This window comes from Varanus komodoensis, unplaced genomic scaffold (assembly GCF_004798865.1).
Source record: "Varanus komodoensis strain SLA01 unplaced genomic scaffold, ASM479886v1 scaffold1, whole genome shotgun sequence".
NCBI classification, from domain to species: domain Eukaryota; kingdom Metazoa; phylum Chordata; class Lepidosauria; order Squamata; family Varanidae; genus Varanus; species Varanus komodoensis.
The window spans coordinates 109,739,384-109,756,505 of record NW_025335268.1 but is presented as its reverse complement, the minus strand read 5'-3'; the positions used below and the strand labels follow the sequence as shown (position 1 = coordinate 109,756,505).

At 37.7% G+C, this 17,122-nt stretch overlaps 1 protein-coding gene across 9 annotated transcripts in view; it reads left to right on the top strand.

The window, feature by feature from the left end:
- The window catches only part of ATE1 (arginyltransferase 1), a 78,489-nt gene that overhangs the window by 29,094 nt on the left and 32,273 nt on the right, over positions 1-17,122 (top strand). For all 9 annotated transcript variants that reach the window (XM_044440216.1, XM_044440207.1, XM_044440224.1 and 6 more), the window contains 2 exons: positions 3,650-3,831; positions 8,912-9,011. In XM_044440216.1, coding sequence (XP_044296151.1) covers positions 3,650-3,831; positions 8,912-9,011 — 282 coding nt within the window. The remainder of the gene's footprint in view (positions 1-3,649; positions 3,832-8,911; positions 9,012-17,122) is intronic.

The following is a 17,122-nucleotide window of genomic DNA, read 5'->3' as shown; positions in this document are numbered from 1 at the left end:
TGTTCTGCTTCTTAAAAATAGATAATGAGGACTGGTGAAATGACTGGTTTTTAGGGGCAAGGCTTCAGATTACTTAATTTCTAACAGCTAAGAAGGCTTTGTTGTTATAGATCTTAAAGAGTTAACTACCACAGGAGTGTAATGAAATTATCAGGTTATAGTAATTGCACCAGTAATTTGATACGTTGCTGTTTGAATGAAGCCATGTGTGCAGCATTTGTTAGTTTTCTTTGCTGAATCTACCCATACCATGCTTGCATTCCATCAGTCTGAAAGCTTTGACAGCTAATCAGGATCATTAGACTTAGTAAGTAAAGAGCTTTTATCACCTCGTCAAATAAGTCAGCAGATTTCCATTATTTTCCCTATTTTGAAAAACTGAATGGATGATTATGTACCCTTCTCTGTAAGGTTTATGCCACTTTTCCCTCAGATGATGATGATTATTATTATTATTTGTATTGACATTTTGAATCTTGAATTGAGTTTTGTGTGGCATGACTTGCACATGTTTTTTATTAGATGAAACTTAATAAAAAGGGTTGCCTATCCAAGGCCATAAGGGTTTTTGAAATTCTGCATCTTAAAAGAAATACTGTGTGCTAGTTACAAAGTGCTGTGTTACACCACAAATAATTTCAAAAGCAAAAATTAAATGTATGTGATCACATTCTGGTTGTTTTTAAAAGCCTTAAAAACTATTTAGAGACAACACCCTTGGCAACAGTTAGATTTCTCCACTCCTGCTCAGTCTGGATGTATAACTCTTAAATTCTTAAAAGGATAAACATGTTCTTGGAAAGGGAAATCCAGTCTGTGAATGTAAAGAACAGCCTATTTATATAACCAGAGAAAGAACACTCTAAATGTAAGTTTTCCAGTTCTGCTCTATATACTTCAACACATTACACAGAAGCATTTGGCAATATTAATATAGTCCATCATCCCTTAATATAAAGAAGGTATGGTATAATTTTGATTTTTTTAAAGGAAGACATTACCTGTGAGTTGAATTCAGTGTGACTTATGAATAGCCATGATAGAATTGTGCTGTTTTCTTCTTGGAAATAATGTCATTTTTAATAGTTACAGTTGAGTTAGCTTATGTTCAAATACATGCCCATCTGTCAGATGTAATGTGCTCTTTCTTATAAATGGCCCTTTTAAAATGGAAACTACTCATGTATAACATAGTCCATCATCCATGCTAATAAATAATGTACAAGAAATCAGTTTGCATATCTCATCATTTTAACTAGAAATGTACTGTTTTATTTTTGGGAATCTCAGTGTTACTTTTTCAATAGGTAATGTGTTGGATCACTTTCAAGTGCATAAAAAAGAATCCAGCAATAACTGTATTGTATGTGCAAAGTAACATTTTTCACACTGAGGTGTTGTTGAGTCGTTCACATTCATTTCATTTCTTTAAATATGAGTGATCTCCATGCCTAATCAGACTGCCTATAATGTTGAAAGCATTAAGGAAAATAGAAGAAAGAACAGACTAAAAGACATGTCAGAGTCTATGATAAAGACATGATGGGAACAGTCATACTGAATTAGAGGCTTGGTGTCAGTGATGGGATGCATTAAGCTTGGATATGCCTACTTAAAAGCTTTTTGCATTTCACAGTACAGACTAGTTAGCCTGGTCCTGTTTCATATTGTAACCATGAATTCAAACTCTATGAACACGCATGATTTAGGTATACTTCAAGCAATCGATACCTGCTTCTATAAATTCTTAAATACTGGCTAACTGGTTTTATTCTGTATTGTTTAAGGGACTTTTGAACCACATCACTGACTTTCTGACATGTCTAGTAACAATTACAGTATTTCCACTGCCTATCATCTCTTCAACTACTGTATTAAAATACTTGACTAAATCCACTTTCTGTAGTTTTAAATGTGAAACAGTTGGTAATCAATAACAATGTCAGATGAATTGAGTGAGAAAGTTTTTTTTTTCTAAAAAGCTGTTTGTATAATTATCCCAGATTAATTATGTTGGGATAGCTAAGATGAGGACTATTAGTTCAAAGTTAAAATGTATACTAAAAAGTTGTATACTACATAATGCAGACTACTTACAATATCTTGAAAAGACTCTTAATGTGTTTTTAGAACATAAATTACCTTTTGTCTGACAAAGTACATGCTATAGCAGATAACTAATATCTGCTTCATTGTTTCAATCAACAAGTGCCCTGGATCTAGTTAAAATGAAAAAAAGAGCATTTGAAAAATGCTTAAATAGAAAAACTGAGGCATGGCAGCTCAGAAACTATAATGGTTAGGCAAGCAATATTTTTATAATATTGTCTAGTTATTGCATGATTTGTTGTTTTTTGTTTCACTGAGTGCTTAAACATTGAGCGGATAGAGAAATGTTAATTGGGTTTTTGAACTAGGCAGGAAATTGGTCTCAAAGGCCCTTTCCCTTTTCTTTTTAATTGTGGTTGTGAGCCAGTGTTCAACATTCTTGCCTTGTGAGGGTTTAATTTTCATCCAACTGAGTAATGCTCTCATTGCTTCAAATAAGCTCTTGCATTTTGTGATTTTTATATTCACCTGTTGCTTTTGTAGATAATTTGTGTTCAAATAAGAGCTTTTTTCTCCATGATCTTCTGAGATTGTATTTATGAGCATGCTTGCACACCTCAGCTGGTTATCCATATCTTTTTAAAAAATAAAGAATTAATGAGCAGATCTGAATTGTTCTATTTATTGATCTTATATAACTAAATCATGTAGTTAATCCATTCCAACATAAATGTTTACATATTTCTATTGATTAATTAAACCCAATCTTATCTGGAAAACTCCCAGAGTGGCTTACATAACATCAACAAATAGAAGACAGACCCTGCCCACAGATTTACAATCTAAAAGACATGCTGTAAAAGCAAATATAGATGGGGAAAGAAGATTTAAAATAAGCATTAGTTCTTCATTGGAAAAATGTGAACCCTCAAATTGCTAATCACAACATTTTAGGCCCTTAGTCTTTGATATGAGGACATTTACAGAGAGAAAAACTGCTTGTTGTTAATGAATAAATATTAACAAATGAATATATTGAAGATCTTTAAAATTACTTAAAACCAGTCTATCAGGAAGTTAAATTTTAGCTTAATTTAAGAACTCTTTATCTGGGTAGCTAACAACAAGGATATATTTTATTGCTGGGAATTTTTTTTCAAGATAGTTTTACAGTATCAACAACATAATCCAGTGTGGCTGTCTGTAATCCATTAAATTTGGAGGATTACAGGTATCCTGTGAAGAACAGAAGGAACATGCAGACCAAGATCACCTCCACTCCCCTGCTCACCTACAAACACTTAGCCATTTTTAACCATCTAAGTGTTTGGCCCCTGATCACAAGGAAGAGGGGCTGAGACCCTAAGGGTATTCATCATGTACTGGTGCAGTCTTACTCCTCTCCTCCCCATCCCCTCTAAATGACCCCTCCTTACCAGCTCTGAGATCAGTGAGTTGTGTTTTAGCCATCACAATTTAGTTTTTTTCTAAATGTTGTATTTTTTGTTGGTAAAGAGTTGGAAAAAGGGTAAAAGATAATGGAAAATGGTAATTGAAATGACAATGATTAACAATTATTATTTTTATTGGTATTCTCTAGGCAGAAAATCTTCCAAACAGTCCAGAATGTGGTTATGGTTCTTTCCATCAGCAGTATTGGCTTGATGGAAAAATAATTGCTGTGGGTGTAATTGACATCCTTCCAAAGTGTGTATCTTCAGTGTATCTCTACTATGACCCTGATTATTCATCTCTGTCTTTAGGAGTTTACTCTGCACTAAGGTAAGAAGACATTTTACAATATGTAGTAAATTATAGAATTAAAAATAGAATGAAAGACTAATGATCAGAGTAAAGGCTTATTACCATTTTATTAAGAGTAAGATTTGTTTACTTCATAGGTTCTAAGTCTGAAATTTAATATAGGGTATTAGCATTGACCCTTGCTTAATGTATTTCACTGCTTTGGAAGATAAGACTAGTTCATTGCAAGTGAAACATCATCAGAACAGCCACGTAGCACAGCTTGTTGAACTAGTCAGTTTGAAACTCCAGTTGAAGAAGTCACGTGCTGAAATGTTCTGCCATACTAACAAATGCAACACAAATGCAACTAGAACCTTTCCTCTCAACATAGCTTCTGTTAGATGCATGGAGTGTTTCGCTTTTGTTTTTATTTTTAAAAATTGACAGGACACCCAGTCCAGAAAAAAATGCAATCAATCATGAGATCCAGCTTTCATACTAAACATCCAGAGATGGCTGAACAAGGACGAATTCTAACTCAGCTACTGTTGTTGATACATACATACATACATACATACATACGTGTTTGTGCATGTGTGTGCCCTGTTTCTGCCCAAAGTGGGGAAGATGGAAGACATGATATGAGCCATACTTTATTTGTGTGACTGTAGTATCTACCTCAACCCCTACCCCATCTACAGAAAGAATGGGAGATTTTAGTAATGGCATCAGGGTACAGAAAAGGAGAGTAAGCCACCCTGCAAATACCCAACAGTGGGTTCAGCGAGTGACCTATGTTGTAGCACACAGGCTCACAGTCGGATGTCAGCTGCCATCACTCCCAGCTGTGACTGTGATCAGTTTTTCACACACTATGGTTTTCCCCCTCTTCTCCTCTTCCTCTTTTTATTTAAAAAAAAGTTTTGTGATTTCTAAGGTGATAGCCACTGATTGCTCCATCAAAATGCCCAAACTGCATGTTGGAGAGGCTGTTATTGGTTTGCTATAGCCCCCCCACCACCCTTTTTAAGTGGATTTGCATGGATTTTGTCCTGGAAGGTGTGTCTTGTTAACGCACAACAAACACCAACCATGGACATTGACCAGAGCAACTATAAATACGTTTTTGTTATGTTGCATCTTTTGACAGTTGTTGCAAGGTGATGCAATGATGTGAGGAACATTGTTACAAAGTGGGGTGGTGAGTTAGATCACTGCCTTCATGGCAAACCATCTAGGTTTTTTGTTTGTACCTGACTGTTCTCAGTGTCCTGTATCTTGTCCACCATTTCCCAAGATTCTAGGTGGACATGTCATGAGTGGTGCCAGTTGGAGCTGAGGGTCAGAATAGATATCCTGGGAGGCCCCTTCTGACTCATTCTGTTTCTTTGTTTCTATGTGTCAGAGTGCCTGGGTTGGGAAGGTGGAAAAATGTGAGTCACCCAATTTATGGTAGTTGTAAAAATTCATGCTTCCTTTTAAATTGGCAATTTTGACAAAGCTAATCTGATTCGTTTGTTTGCTAGCTAGCTTTTGACAAGAACATTTACCTGTCTCTCATCTCAACGTATAAAGCCCTGTCATAAAGCCCTGATTAGCCTTTTCAGAAATCTTATTTTAAAAGGAACACTGAGCTTACACTTTTCCACTTTCCCAGCCACCAAAGAAATTGGAAGTTCTTGCCACAAAAGGGGTGAGAAGTCTTTTTCTGAAGAGGAGTTTTGGGGAGAATTTTTCACATAAAAAGGCATATGTTCCAATCCAAAAACCACCCAATTCTCATTCAACCTCCCCCCCTTACTAAAGAGACCCAGATTTCTGAGAACTAGCTGTCAAAATTAGTTTCCTTTGCAATAGGAGGAGAACTAGACATGTGCACTTTTCCAAGCACTTAAGCGCAAAATGTGCACCTGATGGGAATTAAAGGGGGAACAAAGAAAATTAGGATCTTTCTGCAAAGAGGTATAGATCCCTAAAACACCTCCTTTTCAGCAAAAGTTCCATTGCATCTTTGGTTTCTCTTGGTAGCTCTCCTTCTGCAAGCTGCCAAGGGGAACCAAAGAGGGTAGGTAAAAGATAGTTGAAAAACTGAAAAACCAGGTAATGAAAAAAGGTAAAAGATGGGGAAACAGTAATTGATTAAAAAGGTAGGTTTTTGCAGTTTCTCATGACAGGCTGTCAATGGATTGTTGCTGCACATCAGGGATTTCCTTGCAGTGAGGATAATGAGAAAGGGAACAAGCCCAAGATTTTTCACAAGGTTACAATTTCTGTCTCCAAAGTAATTTTTTTCCTGAGAGAGGCTGTTCTGTTCCTTTTTCAATTTCTCCCAGTTTTTTAAAAATTCACATTTCCTTGCACAATGCTTCTGACTAGCTATTTCTATACAAGGGACAGCTAGTTAAGTATTCCAATTCATTTTGGTGAACACTGCCTAATTAATTTTACTGCCCTCACTGAAGGAGTTGAGCCTGTGTCCAGATTTACATTTTCTCCATGTTCCTGTTACTTGATTTTCACTGTCAGGTCCAGCATGGCTAGGGGTTTTAAAAATTGGAACTGGCCGGTGTGAGGTTGATCATATTATTTCTTAGCTCCTTGCTACATATAAGTTGTTGCCATTGCATTCTTATGGGACTGAAAACCTCTTGCTTACATTTGATTGATTGATTAGATTTTATATCCCACATTTTCTTACGGTAAACTCAGTGGTTTACTTCATTCTTCTCTTTCTGCTCTCAGTCTTACTTTCACAGCAACAACCTTGTGAGGTGAGTTGGGCTGAGAGTCTATGACTGGCCCAAAGTTACCTAGATAGCTCCATAGCTGAGTGCCTATTTTAAAAATAGCACTTAAACATTTTAAAAATGTGTACATCCCTTCAAAAAGTGGCTCATAATCTAAGAATTCTGGGAATTTGACCCAGGATAATGCAGTGTGTTATAATGTCATGATATGGAACTGTAACCAAAGGGAAAATGACTAAATTCCTTGCAAAGGAATCTACTTGATTGCCTTTTCTCTCAAGACAAAAACTCATGGATATGTTAGCATACAAAATACTACCTTAGAGTCATGAAACCAAAATTCTGGTCACTGTGAAATTGATTCTGAAATAATATGTTAGGTTTTACTTAATGAGTTGCAGGAGTTTTCCCTTAAAGTTCTAAGCTGCCAGTAGTCTCTACTGGAGACAGAAGAACAATGACCTGAGTGATTTCACTCTGATCTTCTTTTTACCATCTAATACCCATCTAAAAACAGCTTTGTCTGCTTTTTTTGTGACAGAAAATTTTCAAGGAACTATGTAGCACGTACAGTAACCTTTTCTTTAAGAGAGAATAGCTGATGGACTTAACATCATTCCCGTAAGATTGGGATAATATTGGCTTGTGACTATAGGATTTCTTCCTATCCTTTTTTTCTCTTTTCTTTGCCTACATTGTGTGGTTTGGAATTTTGAAATATATGCTTGAATAATTTAACCATGCAGCGGACAACTGCATTCTTGGTTGGTCTCTCTCTCTCTCTCTCTCTCTCTCTCTCTGTGAGGGAGGGAGGGAGGGAGGGAGGGGGGGTTTGCTTAGGTTAGGAGACTGGACAGGCTATTCTTATGAGAGCTGCTAAGATACTAAATGAATTAATCTGGCTTCGTTATAGAAGATGTAGGACAGATACCAATATCTGAGCTGACTTTTTAGGGAGAAATGAGTGGTAATGCCTTATCTTCACCTGAGAGTTAATTCTGAAAGAACTAAAATGTGAAATTACTGGTTCTTTTACAAATCAGTAACTGATTAAAAGAAGCAGAAACAAACAAACAAACAAACAAAAAGGATAATTTCCAGAAGTAAGTACGTAGATATCCAGTGATAGCACTTCCTTATCCTAGGCACCATAGCCAATAAAGAGGCATGATGTGAATTGAAGGTAAAGTATCTGGAGAGAATGGCTGCCAGAAGAGGAAAACAGTTCTGGTTGTTTCTGTTGGGATACCCAACTTTTGCAAATCTTTCTGCTTATTATACTCCCTGTGCCTAATCCCATTCTGTTCCAGGGGCTTTACTATCCTTTAGAAGCAGGTTTTTGGTGGGTGTCTTATTTGAATAGGGTTATTGGAAACTTGTCATCACACTGACTTGCACACAGGGAAGATGGTTCTGTCTTTCTATTGTATACAAGCCATAGTCCAGCCACACATGGAATACTGTTTATTCTCGTTCTTCAAAAGGCACAGAAAAGGGCACATTACCTATGAGGAAAGACTACATATGGGGGGTCATTTAATTTAGGAAAAAAGGTGACTAAAATGTTTGCTTGATAAATATAGATTCCTTCAGCAGCTACTTATACTTAAACAATAAAGGATAGGACTGGTTGATTACACTGGAATACTATTAAATTTAGGTGACATTGGCAGTCGTGCATCCTTCAGTGTTTCTCACATCTCTGATAACATTGCGCCAAGTGAAATGAAAGCAGTTCCTTCCAAATAACCGAAGTAATGGAGAAAGCTATACACCGACATCAATTTCTGTCTCAGAACTGAATAAGACAAAGAAAATCTTGCCATTTTTCTTCCAAAAATATAAATTGGATGCGTACAGAACAAGCTTTTCCTATAATCAGAAAATTGGTTTATTGCATGCAAATAGGTATTTGTATGTAAGTTGCTAGAGTTCATTGGAAGGATTTCTTTGAAACTCATTGATTTAAAAATTCTCTGTTGTGTGTATGCACTGTTTTAGTCCGGCTGAATACAATGACTGGGACAGGCGTCTGTAGCGCATCAGTGCATGAATATTAACAAGAAACCTGTTAAAAGAGTGCCTTTAATCACTTGTCATTTGAATTTCAGATTAGCTTCTTGGCAGGACAAAATGCAAAACTGGCTTGGTTAAGTAAAGGAGTTGGTGGGTTTTTATATTGAGCTTTCTCTATACTTATTATTCTCATTCGTTGATTAAATGTAATCATTCCTTTAACACAGGCCAAAATTTAGGCCATTCAAATTTGTGAGTTTTTTTCCCCTTTATTATGATTGCTGCTTACATCTGCGACTACCTCTATCTAGTATTATCTTTTTATCCATTCAGAATGAATGCTTCTTTTACAGGGAAATTGCTTTTACTCGACAACTTCATGAAAAGGCCCCTGACCTAAGCTATTACTACATGGGATTTTATATTCATTCGTGCCCTAAAATGAGATACAAGGTAAGACTGAAGTTCTTTGTTAACAAGTCTGAATGCAATCTTAAGTTTGATTCAAGTGTTTTATGTGGTTATGACAGATTTGTGTACTTCCACTGACTTCCTCTCTGCTTTTGCATGGCCATAAGGGGGTTGGCTTAAGTTCAGTTTGGTTCAAGTGCTCAGACTATTTTACAGTTCTGTATGCATATAATTCTTTTGGTGGAGATACAATCCAAAGAATTGAACAAACTTTGACTAATGGACAATATAGAAAGGTAAATAATCTAATCTAATCTAATATACTAGTTCTGTATACCCATGGATATTATGGGCTTCAATTTCTGACGTAGCTGCCTTTGTGCTACATAGAAAACCATATTTGAAATGGAGGAGACTTAAAATAGCATGCAATATTGGATAAAGCTGTGTTGGTCAAAAAAGATTAATTTCACTGAGAGGGGATCCTGGTTAGTAAAACATAATTTATTTGACGTATTTTAAATCACTGAATTGTGCAACTTCTAAAAGCAAATGTCTTTAGGTGTGTAGTATTCCTTATCCCTGTAGTTTCTGATTATACTGGTTTTCATTGGATAGTTAGCTCAGAGGATTAGAAAAATATTTTCAGAGGTGACTCCAGATACTTAGTGAGCATTTGACTCACCATGGGTATGCTTACCATGTAAAGGAAGACATTATCTGCAGATGTCTTATTGAGAATGAGTTGCATCTGTAAGTAGTCCATTTAATACTCCGGCATTGCATTCCTGTGCATATTTGTTCACAAGTCTTACTGTGTTCACTGTGATTAGGACGGCAGCCTAAACATTTATATTACCTGCAGGCATTCCTATATTTTATAGATGGAAGTTTGGATATGAACTGATGTATTGTATAATTGAACGTAACATGGCTGGGGCCATGAGGATGTGTGTTCACTTACAATTCAGTGTTGTTTCTCCCTCAGTATCCAGGAGCTTTTTGATTTGCATGTCCACACTGAACAGCTTGCTGTTGTTTTAAACCATATGCAGATCAGAAATAACAAGCAGGCAAGAGATAGCGTGCTCACCAAATCTCTGTGGCCCAGACGTACCAAGAGTTAACTTAATCCAGGATTGGTTGTTATGTGCAAACTGGGTTATTGTGGTGTATATCAAAAGGTGGTGACCTTGCAAACTAATAGTTGTTTAGCATAGAGTTAAGTTTCTTCCCAACTTACTGCCCAGGCCTGAAATACTTTCCAGTCTCTTTCCCAGTTTACTGTCCAGGCCTTGAAACCCTTTCTGGCAACCATTTCACAGCTCCCACCATCAGGCATAATGGCCAGGGAAGACTAAAACCCTGCAAATGGAAGTTGGCATATGCTTTTTGTGCAGGAAGGTGGCTTATAGAAAGTCAAAGTATTTGCCCAATACAGTCTTCTTTGACTAATCAGGAGCTATCTGACAGAGATGGGAATTTCATGTCTTTTAGTACTTTGTTTTTGTGAGGGTTAGGATGGACAAGACAGAGTGAAGCAGAAGTAACAGTGGGGTGGAGAAGAGAAGACAAGATTGTCCAGTGGGTGTCTTCTTGCAATTACAATAGGCTGCAATAATACAACTGCTTCTCTGACAGTAAGCTCCACTGAATTCACCTGACTTCTGGAAGTTGTTTGCACTGCAAAGCCAAACTGTTATGAACACTGGCCCCAAGAAGTCCCTGTAAGAGAATATTTTAAAGATTTTCCCTCTGTAGGAATATATACAAAATATAATGAGGTGAATTCTGCTTGTAAGTATGAAACAGTGTAAATAATACTCTATTTCAGCAGTCCCCAAACTTTTTGGCACCAGGGACCAGTTTCTTGGAAGACAGTTTTTCCATGGACCAGGAGTGGGGATGGTTTCAGGATGATTCAAGCACATTACATTTATTGTGTACTTTATTTCTTTCAGTATTACATTGTAATGTTTAATGAAATAATACAACTCTTCATTAGTGGGAGTCTCCCTCCCGACTTGCAGCCCAGCCTTTACTTGCTTCCCAGTTCCCTTGCTGCTTGTATGCGCCCTCCCTGGCTTCTCATGCTGCTTGCCGCCTGGCTGTGCCACTGCCGCCATCCACTCAACATTTTTGCTATCAATAAACTGTAATTTTCATAGTCTGAAAGGTTTCAGTTTGATCAACGTAAAGATACTTGTCGTTGCCAAGAAAGTTTAATCTACCATTTATATTCATTGTAACTTGAGCTCTCCTAATGTGGGGACAATCGGGGAGAGGGATAAGACCCCACCTGTGTAATTTCAGGTTAAAATGCACATTCCAGCCATGTGGGATCAGAACATGTAGAACTTTGGATCATAGCACGGAATGTGTCTAGGGGTCTTCACATGCTGGTACCTGGACAGTTGGCTGTTTCATCATTTTTGCTGTGATTTGGGTGAGTTTCTATTATTCAGTCAAACCCCTCCCCCACAACTGTACAATTAACTACAGTGCAAACTTTGTTCTCATGCCTTTTGCCTGAAATTGTTCTGTACTTTAACTCTAAGAGGTACCTTCAGAGAATATCTACTTTTTATTCTTTTGGTTGAAACTATATTTTTGCCACCTTTTGCTTTTGTCCTTCATTAACCTTAACTTTATTTAAGATGTTAAAAAATACTCATTTTGGGCTAAGCTTCCTTTCCCTGTAGCATTTCCCAGGCTCTCTTGGCATGTACATTTTCATGCAAATTAGTTTCAATTTAAGCCCACAATGTTGCTTTACTTTGGCCAGCTGCCTGACTTCTCAAAAACTTTTCCATTGAGTTTGCAAATTTTAAGAATGGTCTGCTTTGAAGTATGTAGGAGAACTAATAGTTTCTGAAAATGTTACGTCTCACTATGTTTTAGAGATTGTTCTCTAAAAGAAGAACAAGGTGTTTTAATGGAAACTTCATCCAGATTTGCATAAAGTCCACAGGAAATGTAATTATTTGAATTGGTCAGACCATTTCATTCTCATGGCATAGCTTGATATCAGATGGAGAAAACAGTAGAAAGGATTCAAAAATGTCAGAAAAGAAAAAGCCAATTCATCTGTGATTAATCATTACACTAAATACCTCTGATAGACTGTGGTCATAAGCTGAATACTGATTTTTTTTTTTTTTAATTGTGCTGTGCTTGAGAACCCATTCCTGTGATTAAGTTTTGAGGAAATCAGCAACTTCTCAGTAGCACTGAAAGCTTGTGCAGTAGTAGTCTGCAACTCCCTATCTCCAAAGTCAAGCATTGGCAGCCTAAATTCCCTGAGGTTTCCCATTTTCACAGTTCCCCGACTGTGGAATTTAGTTAACCTTCCTCAGTAAACTTGGCTTCGCTGCTTAAGCAGAAATGGAAAACCACTGTACAGCAAAAGTCCAACAGGATGTTGTTTAGCCATATTTTCTTGTAAGTATGCCACTGCAACATTGAAAGGTTTGCAGGTCTCTTTCCAGTCCCACACACAATGTAGCTGGCACATAACATTTTCCTGACTTCATCCTATTTTAGCTGACTTTAGATGACAACCAGTTATTCACAAAAGTATTGATAGAGTAATGCATAGCTCTATATTGACAAGGGCCACTGTACAGTCCTAGTTAGTAGAAAAGACTACTTATAAATGAAAATGTTAACTTCAGCTTGAGCTCAGTGCAGGCTTAGAAACATGAAAAAGGTATGCCAAGTTCTTCATAATGTGGAGAAAATGTATAGGGAGACATTTTTCTCCCATACCTATAATACTGCAACCTAAGATCATCAAATGAAATTGATTCCTGGGAGATTTAGGACAGAGAAATGAAAGCACTTCTTCACAAAGTGCATAGCTAAGCTATGTAATTAATTTCTGTGGGTTGGATTACTTTAAAATGGAGATTGGACAAATTCATGGAGAATAAGCTTTTCTGGGGCCACTAGTCCAGATAGCTGTATGCTTTCCGCCAGTATCAGGGGCAGTATGCCCATGTGCCCCCTTTGGGTAATGGGTACTGCTGCACTCTGTCCTGCTTTTGGGTTTTCCATGGGCAGCTGGTTGTCCACTGAATGATGGATTAGATGGGCTCTTGCTCTGATTCAGCCCAGCTCTTATGTTCTTTTTGCCAGAGCCAGAAAGTTTCATGATAAAGACCTGTGATGTAGGTTTGTTGAACTGGCAGCTTTCTTTAGTGGTTGTCTGAGGTGGACCAGGCAATATCCACAAAGGCCTTTAGAAAACGTGTTATAGTTATGAGAAAAACAGGCATTGATGCCAGATCAGTTCTGCATAATACCGATAATGTTAGGTGAGGTAAATGCCACCTTTAAAATGGTGTCAATGATCATTTCAAGATCACAGACCTCTGCATAATACCATTTAGGTTATTCTGGGGAAAACTGTTATAACTCAGAAAGTAATGAGCCAATCCAGACATACTGTGCACCAAAATGAAGGCCACCCTGACTGTCAAAAGTATAATAGTAATAGAGTTTTGTTTTTACTGAATGAAGTGCTTTGAGGCTTCAGCTATTGCAGTTATGACCAAAACATGATTTTGGAATGGTGGACTATTTTAAGCACATTTGTTTCAAGCTTATTTCATATTAATTAGCTGGTCCAAATTCGATGAATCATTTACATAACTATAACCAAAAATATCTTTTTAAACAGGTTCAAAGTGAAAAGCATATATTATAAATACCTTGTAGTTACTTATTGGAGTAACAGAAGTAAGAGTTGTGTAGAGACCATCATTTACAAGATTTATAGAAGAAATCTACTTACCACTAGAATATCCATTGTTAAGCAATAAAATGGTGTCATGTCTTACGGTTCAGAGGCCCAGCATCTTCGCATACTAGACTTTGGTTTGTTTGTTTGTTAGAGGTTTTTACAGACCATTCTCTTCAACATATGCTCGGGGAACAGTTTACAAATAATTAAACTAACCTAACACACTATTCATGAAATCATATCCAAATACAAAGAATTAGCTGCCATGACAAGAAAATGAAATAATAATACTTAACCTATTAAACTAGAACAACCAATCATAATTTAGATAAAAACAGTATAAAATCATAACCTCTAATCAGCAGTTAAAATGACAGGAGAACAGAAAGGTTTTGACCTGGTGCAGAAAGGTGTAAAGTGTGCCAGGCACACTTCCCTCAATAACTGATTCCACAAATGGGGCACCACTACCAAAAAGGCTCTTCCCCTTGTAGCCACCTTCCAGGTTTAGACAGATCACAGAGAGAGCTGTATTTCTGAGAGAGCACTTGACACCTTCTTTTATACCCTCTTCTGTACCTTGCTGGCTGAGGATGCTGGCCTCTGATGAATGTGACTGAGAAAAACATTCCTGTAGCTTCTACCCCTTAAACACGTAGGACTATGAGATTGAAGAAACAGCCACCAGCCTTTTAAGAACTGCAGTCCACATCCAGCAGGAGATGAGTTACTTGGAGGATCAGACTTTGCCATTCTGTTGAAGCATTTAGAGAACTGCGTGCCTGGGAGACATTGCTGTTTGTGGACAAATACTCCTGAAAAGACCACCTGCGGAATAGCACCACAGCCCTTGCCTTGCTTATTGTGACTTGCCCAGCTTTGATTTGCCTTGACCTGCTGTGACTCAACTTTAGCTGACCTAATCCAAAGGACTAGAGTGTGCTCAGGCTGCAGTTTGCTTCCTCTGGGCTTCAAGCTTAGTCAGGATTGGAATAGTTGGTGGCACTGGAATACTTGGTGGCATTGCAGTTTCATGCAGCAGTACATTTTCAAAAGGTGTCTATAACACTTTGTTTTGCATCAATATCTCACTTATTCCTAACTGTTCATTACTTTTAAAGCTGTGACAATTTTTCTGAAAGTAACCTGACCCATGCTGTTCAGTGGTATGTCACCTTGGAAATTACATGGATGTCTGCCTTAAACACAGTTCCACTGATACAGGTTTTTAAAAGAAAAATAAAAGAAAGATTTTTTGCCTGGCCTGCAATTGGTGCAGGCTAGTAAGTAAGAACAAGTCCTTAGGAACTAAGCTATTCTAGAAATTGGATGTGGTGATATGAGTAATACTGTTTGATTTAATCTAGGGAAGCTTCCTTCCAACCTATCAAAATATCATGAAAGTGTGTTAGGAGCACAGTGATTGACTTTACATCCATTTTACACCATATTTTTATTTGTTTTATTTTTATGTAGGTTATGAACTTGCACACAGAGAACAAGAGAAACATTCTAATGCTTTAGCCATTTTTTTCTTCCTATTACAAGAAGATGGCGACGTACAGTACCTTTTGTGAATAAAGCCTACCACAATCTAGCAGGAATAAATACATGACTATTGGTAACCCAGCAAACTTGAATAAACAAGCAATTAGATTGCTGTTCATACAAGATTTGTGGGATTTCTCAGACAAGCTGGTCTGTTGTTTAGATTATTTTTTCAATTAAACCTATGGGAGTAGGCATTTTAAAGCTGTTGTAAGGTGAAACTAAGTTTCCATTTTATACTGTAATAGTTTAGAGTTGATATTAAGTAGTACTTGCTGCCTCATTTACCACAAAATACTTCTACTGAAGTCCTCAGTACAATTTGTGTATTGAATTTAGCTTAATGCTGTTGTCTGGGGATAATCCAACCCATATTTATTTTGACAAGAGTTTGAAGAGTGTGACTCTGAAGTTACTACATTAAAACTTCTCTTCTAACTGCCCTCCTCATGCCCTTGCCACAAAGCAGCCAGGCAGCTCCACCCTGGGCATACCTGACTCTTGTATTATCTGGCCCAAGTGCCTGTGCACAATCCCACGAAAGCTACTGCAACTGGCTAGAGCAGTTGCAGTAATTCCTGGTCAGATGCTGCAAATAGAGAGCCTGGACAGAGGACACTAGCCCGTTGCTTGAAATTTGGGAGCAGTTGCAGCTGATCTGGTGTCTTAAATGTTCATTATGCTTTCAACATCTTTCCATTGACATTGGAAAACTGTTGATACCTTTCAGAAACTGGGTTCAAGCAGCTGTGTTGCTTATCACTTCCTACTTTGTATGCCATGAAATGTGAGACTTCAGCTATCCTACAAGATGTATTCTCTACTTGCTTTAGGCAACAACATAAAAATAGCTATTAATGACTGAATATATTATGGAAGATTGTTCATAGAAATAGAATAGTAGAGCTGGAAGGGGCCATGAAGGCCATCGGGTCCAACCCCCTGCTGTTGCAGGACACCAAGTTACACCATCCCACTCAGGTGGCTGTCCAGTTTCTTTTTGAATGTCTTTAGTGTGGGAGAGCCCACCACCTCTCTAGGCAGCAGGTTCCACTGTTGTATTTCTCTGACAGTGAGGAAGCTTTTCCTGATGTCCAGCCTGAATCTGGGTTGTCGCAACTTGAATTGTTTATTCCATGTCTGACACTCTGGTATCTTTGAGAAGAGATCTTGACCACCTTCTTTGTGACATCCTTTGAGGTACTTGTAGAGTGATATCATGTCCCCCCTCAATCTTTTCTTCTCAAGACTGAACATACCCCATTATCTCAGTTTCTCCTCATAGGGCAATGTTTACAAACCCTGGATCATTTTCGTTGCTCTCCTCTGGTCCCTTTCTAATTTTTCTGCATCTTTCTTAAATCATGGTACCCAGAACTGGACATGATATTCCAGATGAGGTCTCACTAGTGAGGAGTATAGATGAACTACAACTTCTTGTGGTTTAGAAGTAATACTTCTGTTAATGCACCCCAAAAGAGCATTTGCCCTTTTGGTGGCTGCATCACATTGTTGGCTCATGTTGAGCCTATTGTCCACAATTACTCCAAGATCTTTTTCTTGTTCAGTTCTGTTGAGCCACGTATTCCCCATCTTGTATTGATGCATTTGGTTTCTTTTCCTAGGTGGAGGACTTGGCACTTGTCCTTATTGAATCTTATTCTGTTGCTCTGAGCCCAGTGTTCAAGTTGATCAAGATCACCCTGGATCTTCATTCTGTCTTCTAGGGTGTTTGCTGTTCCACCCAGTTTTCTATCTACACATTTGATTATCTTTCCTTGTACTTCCTCATCTAAATCATAAAGATATTGAAGAGCACTGGGCCCAGGACTGAACCCTGTGGCACCCCACCAATTACCTC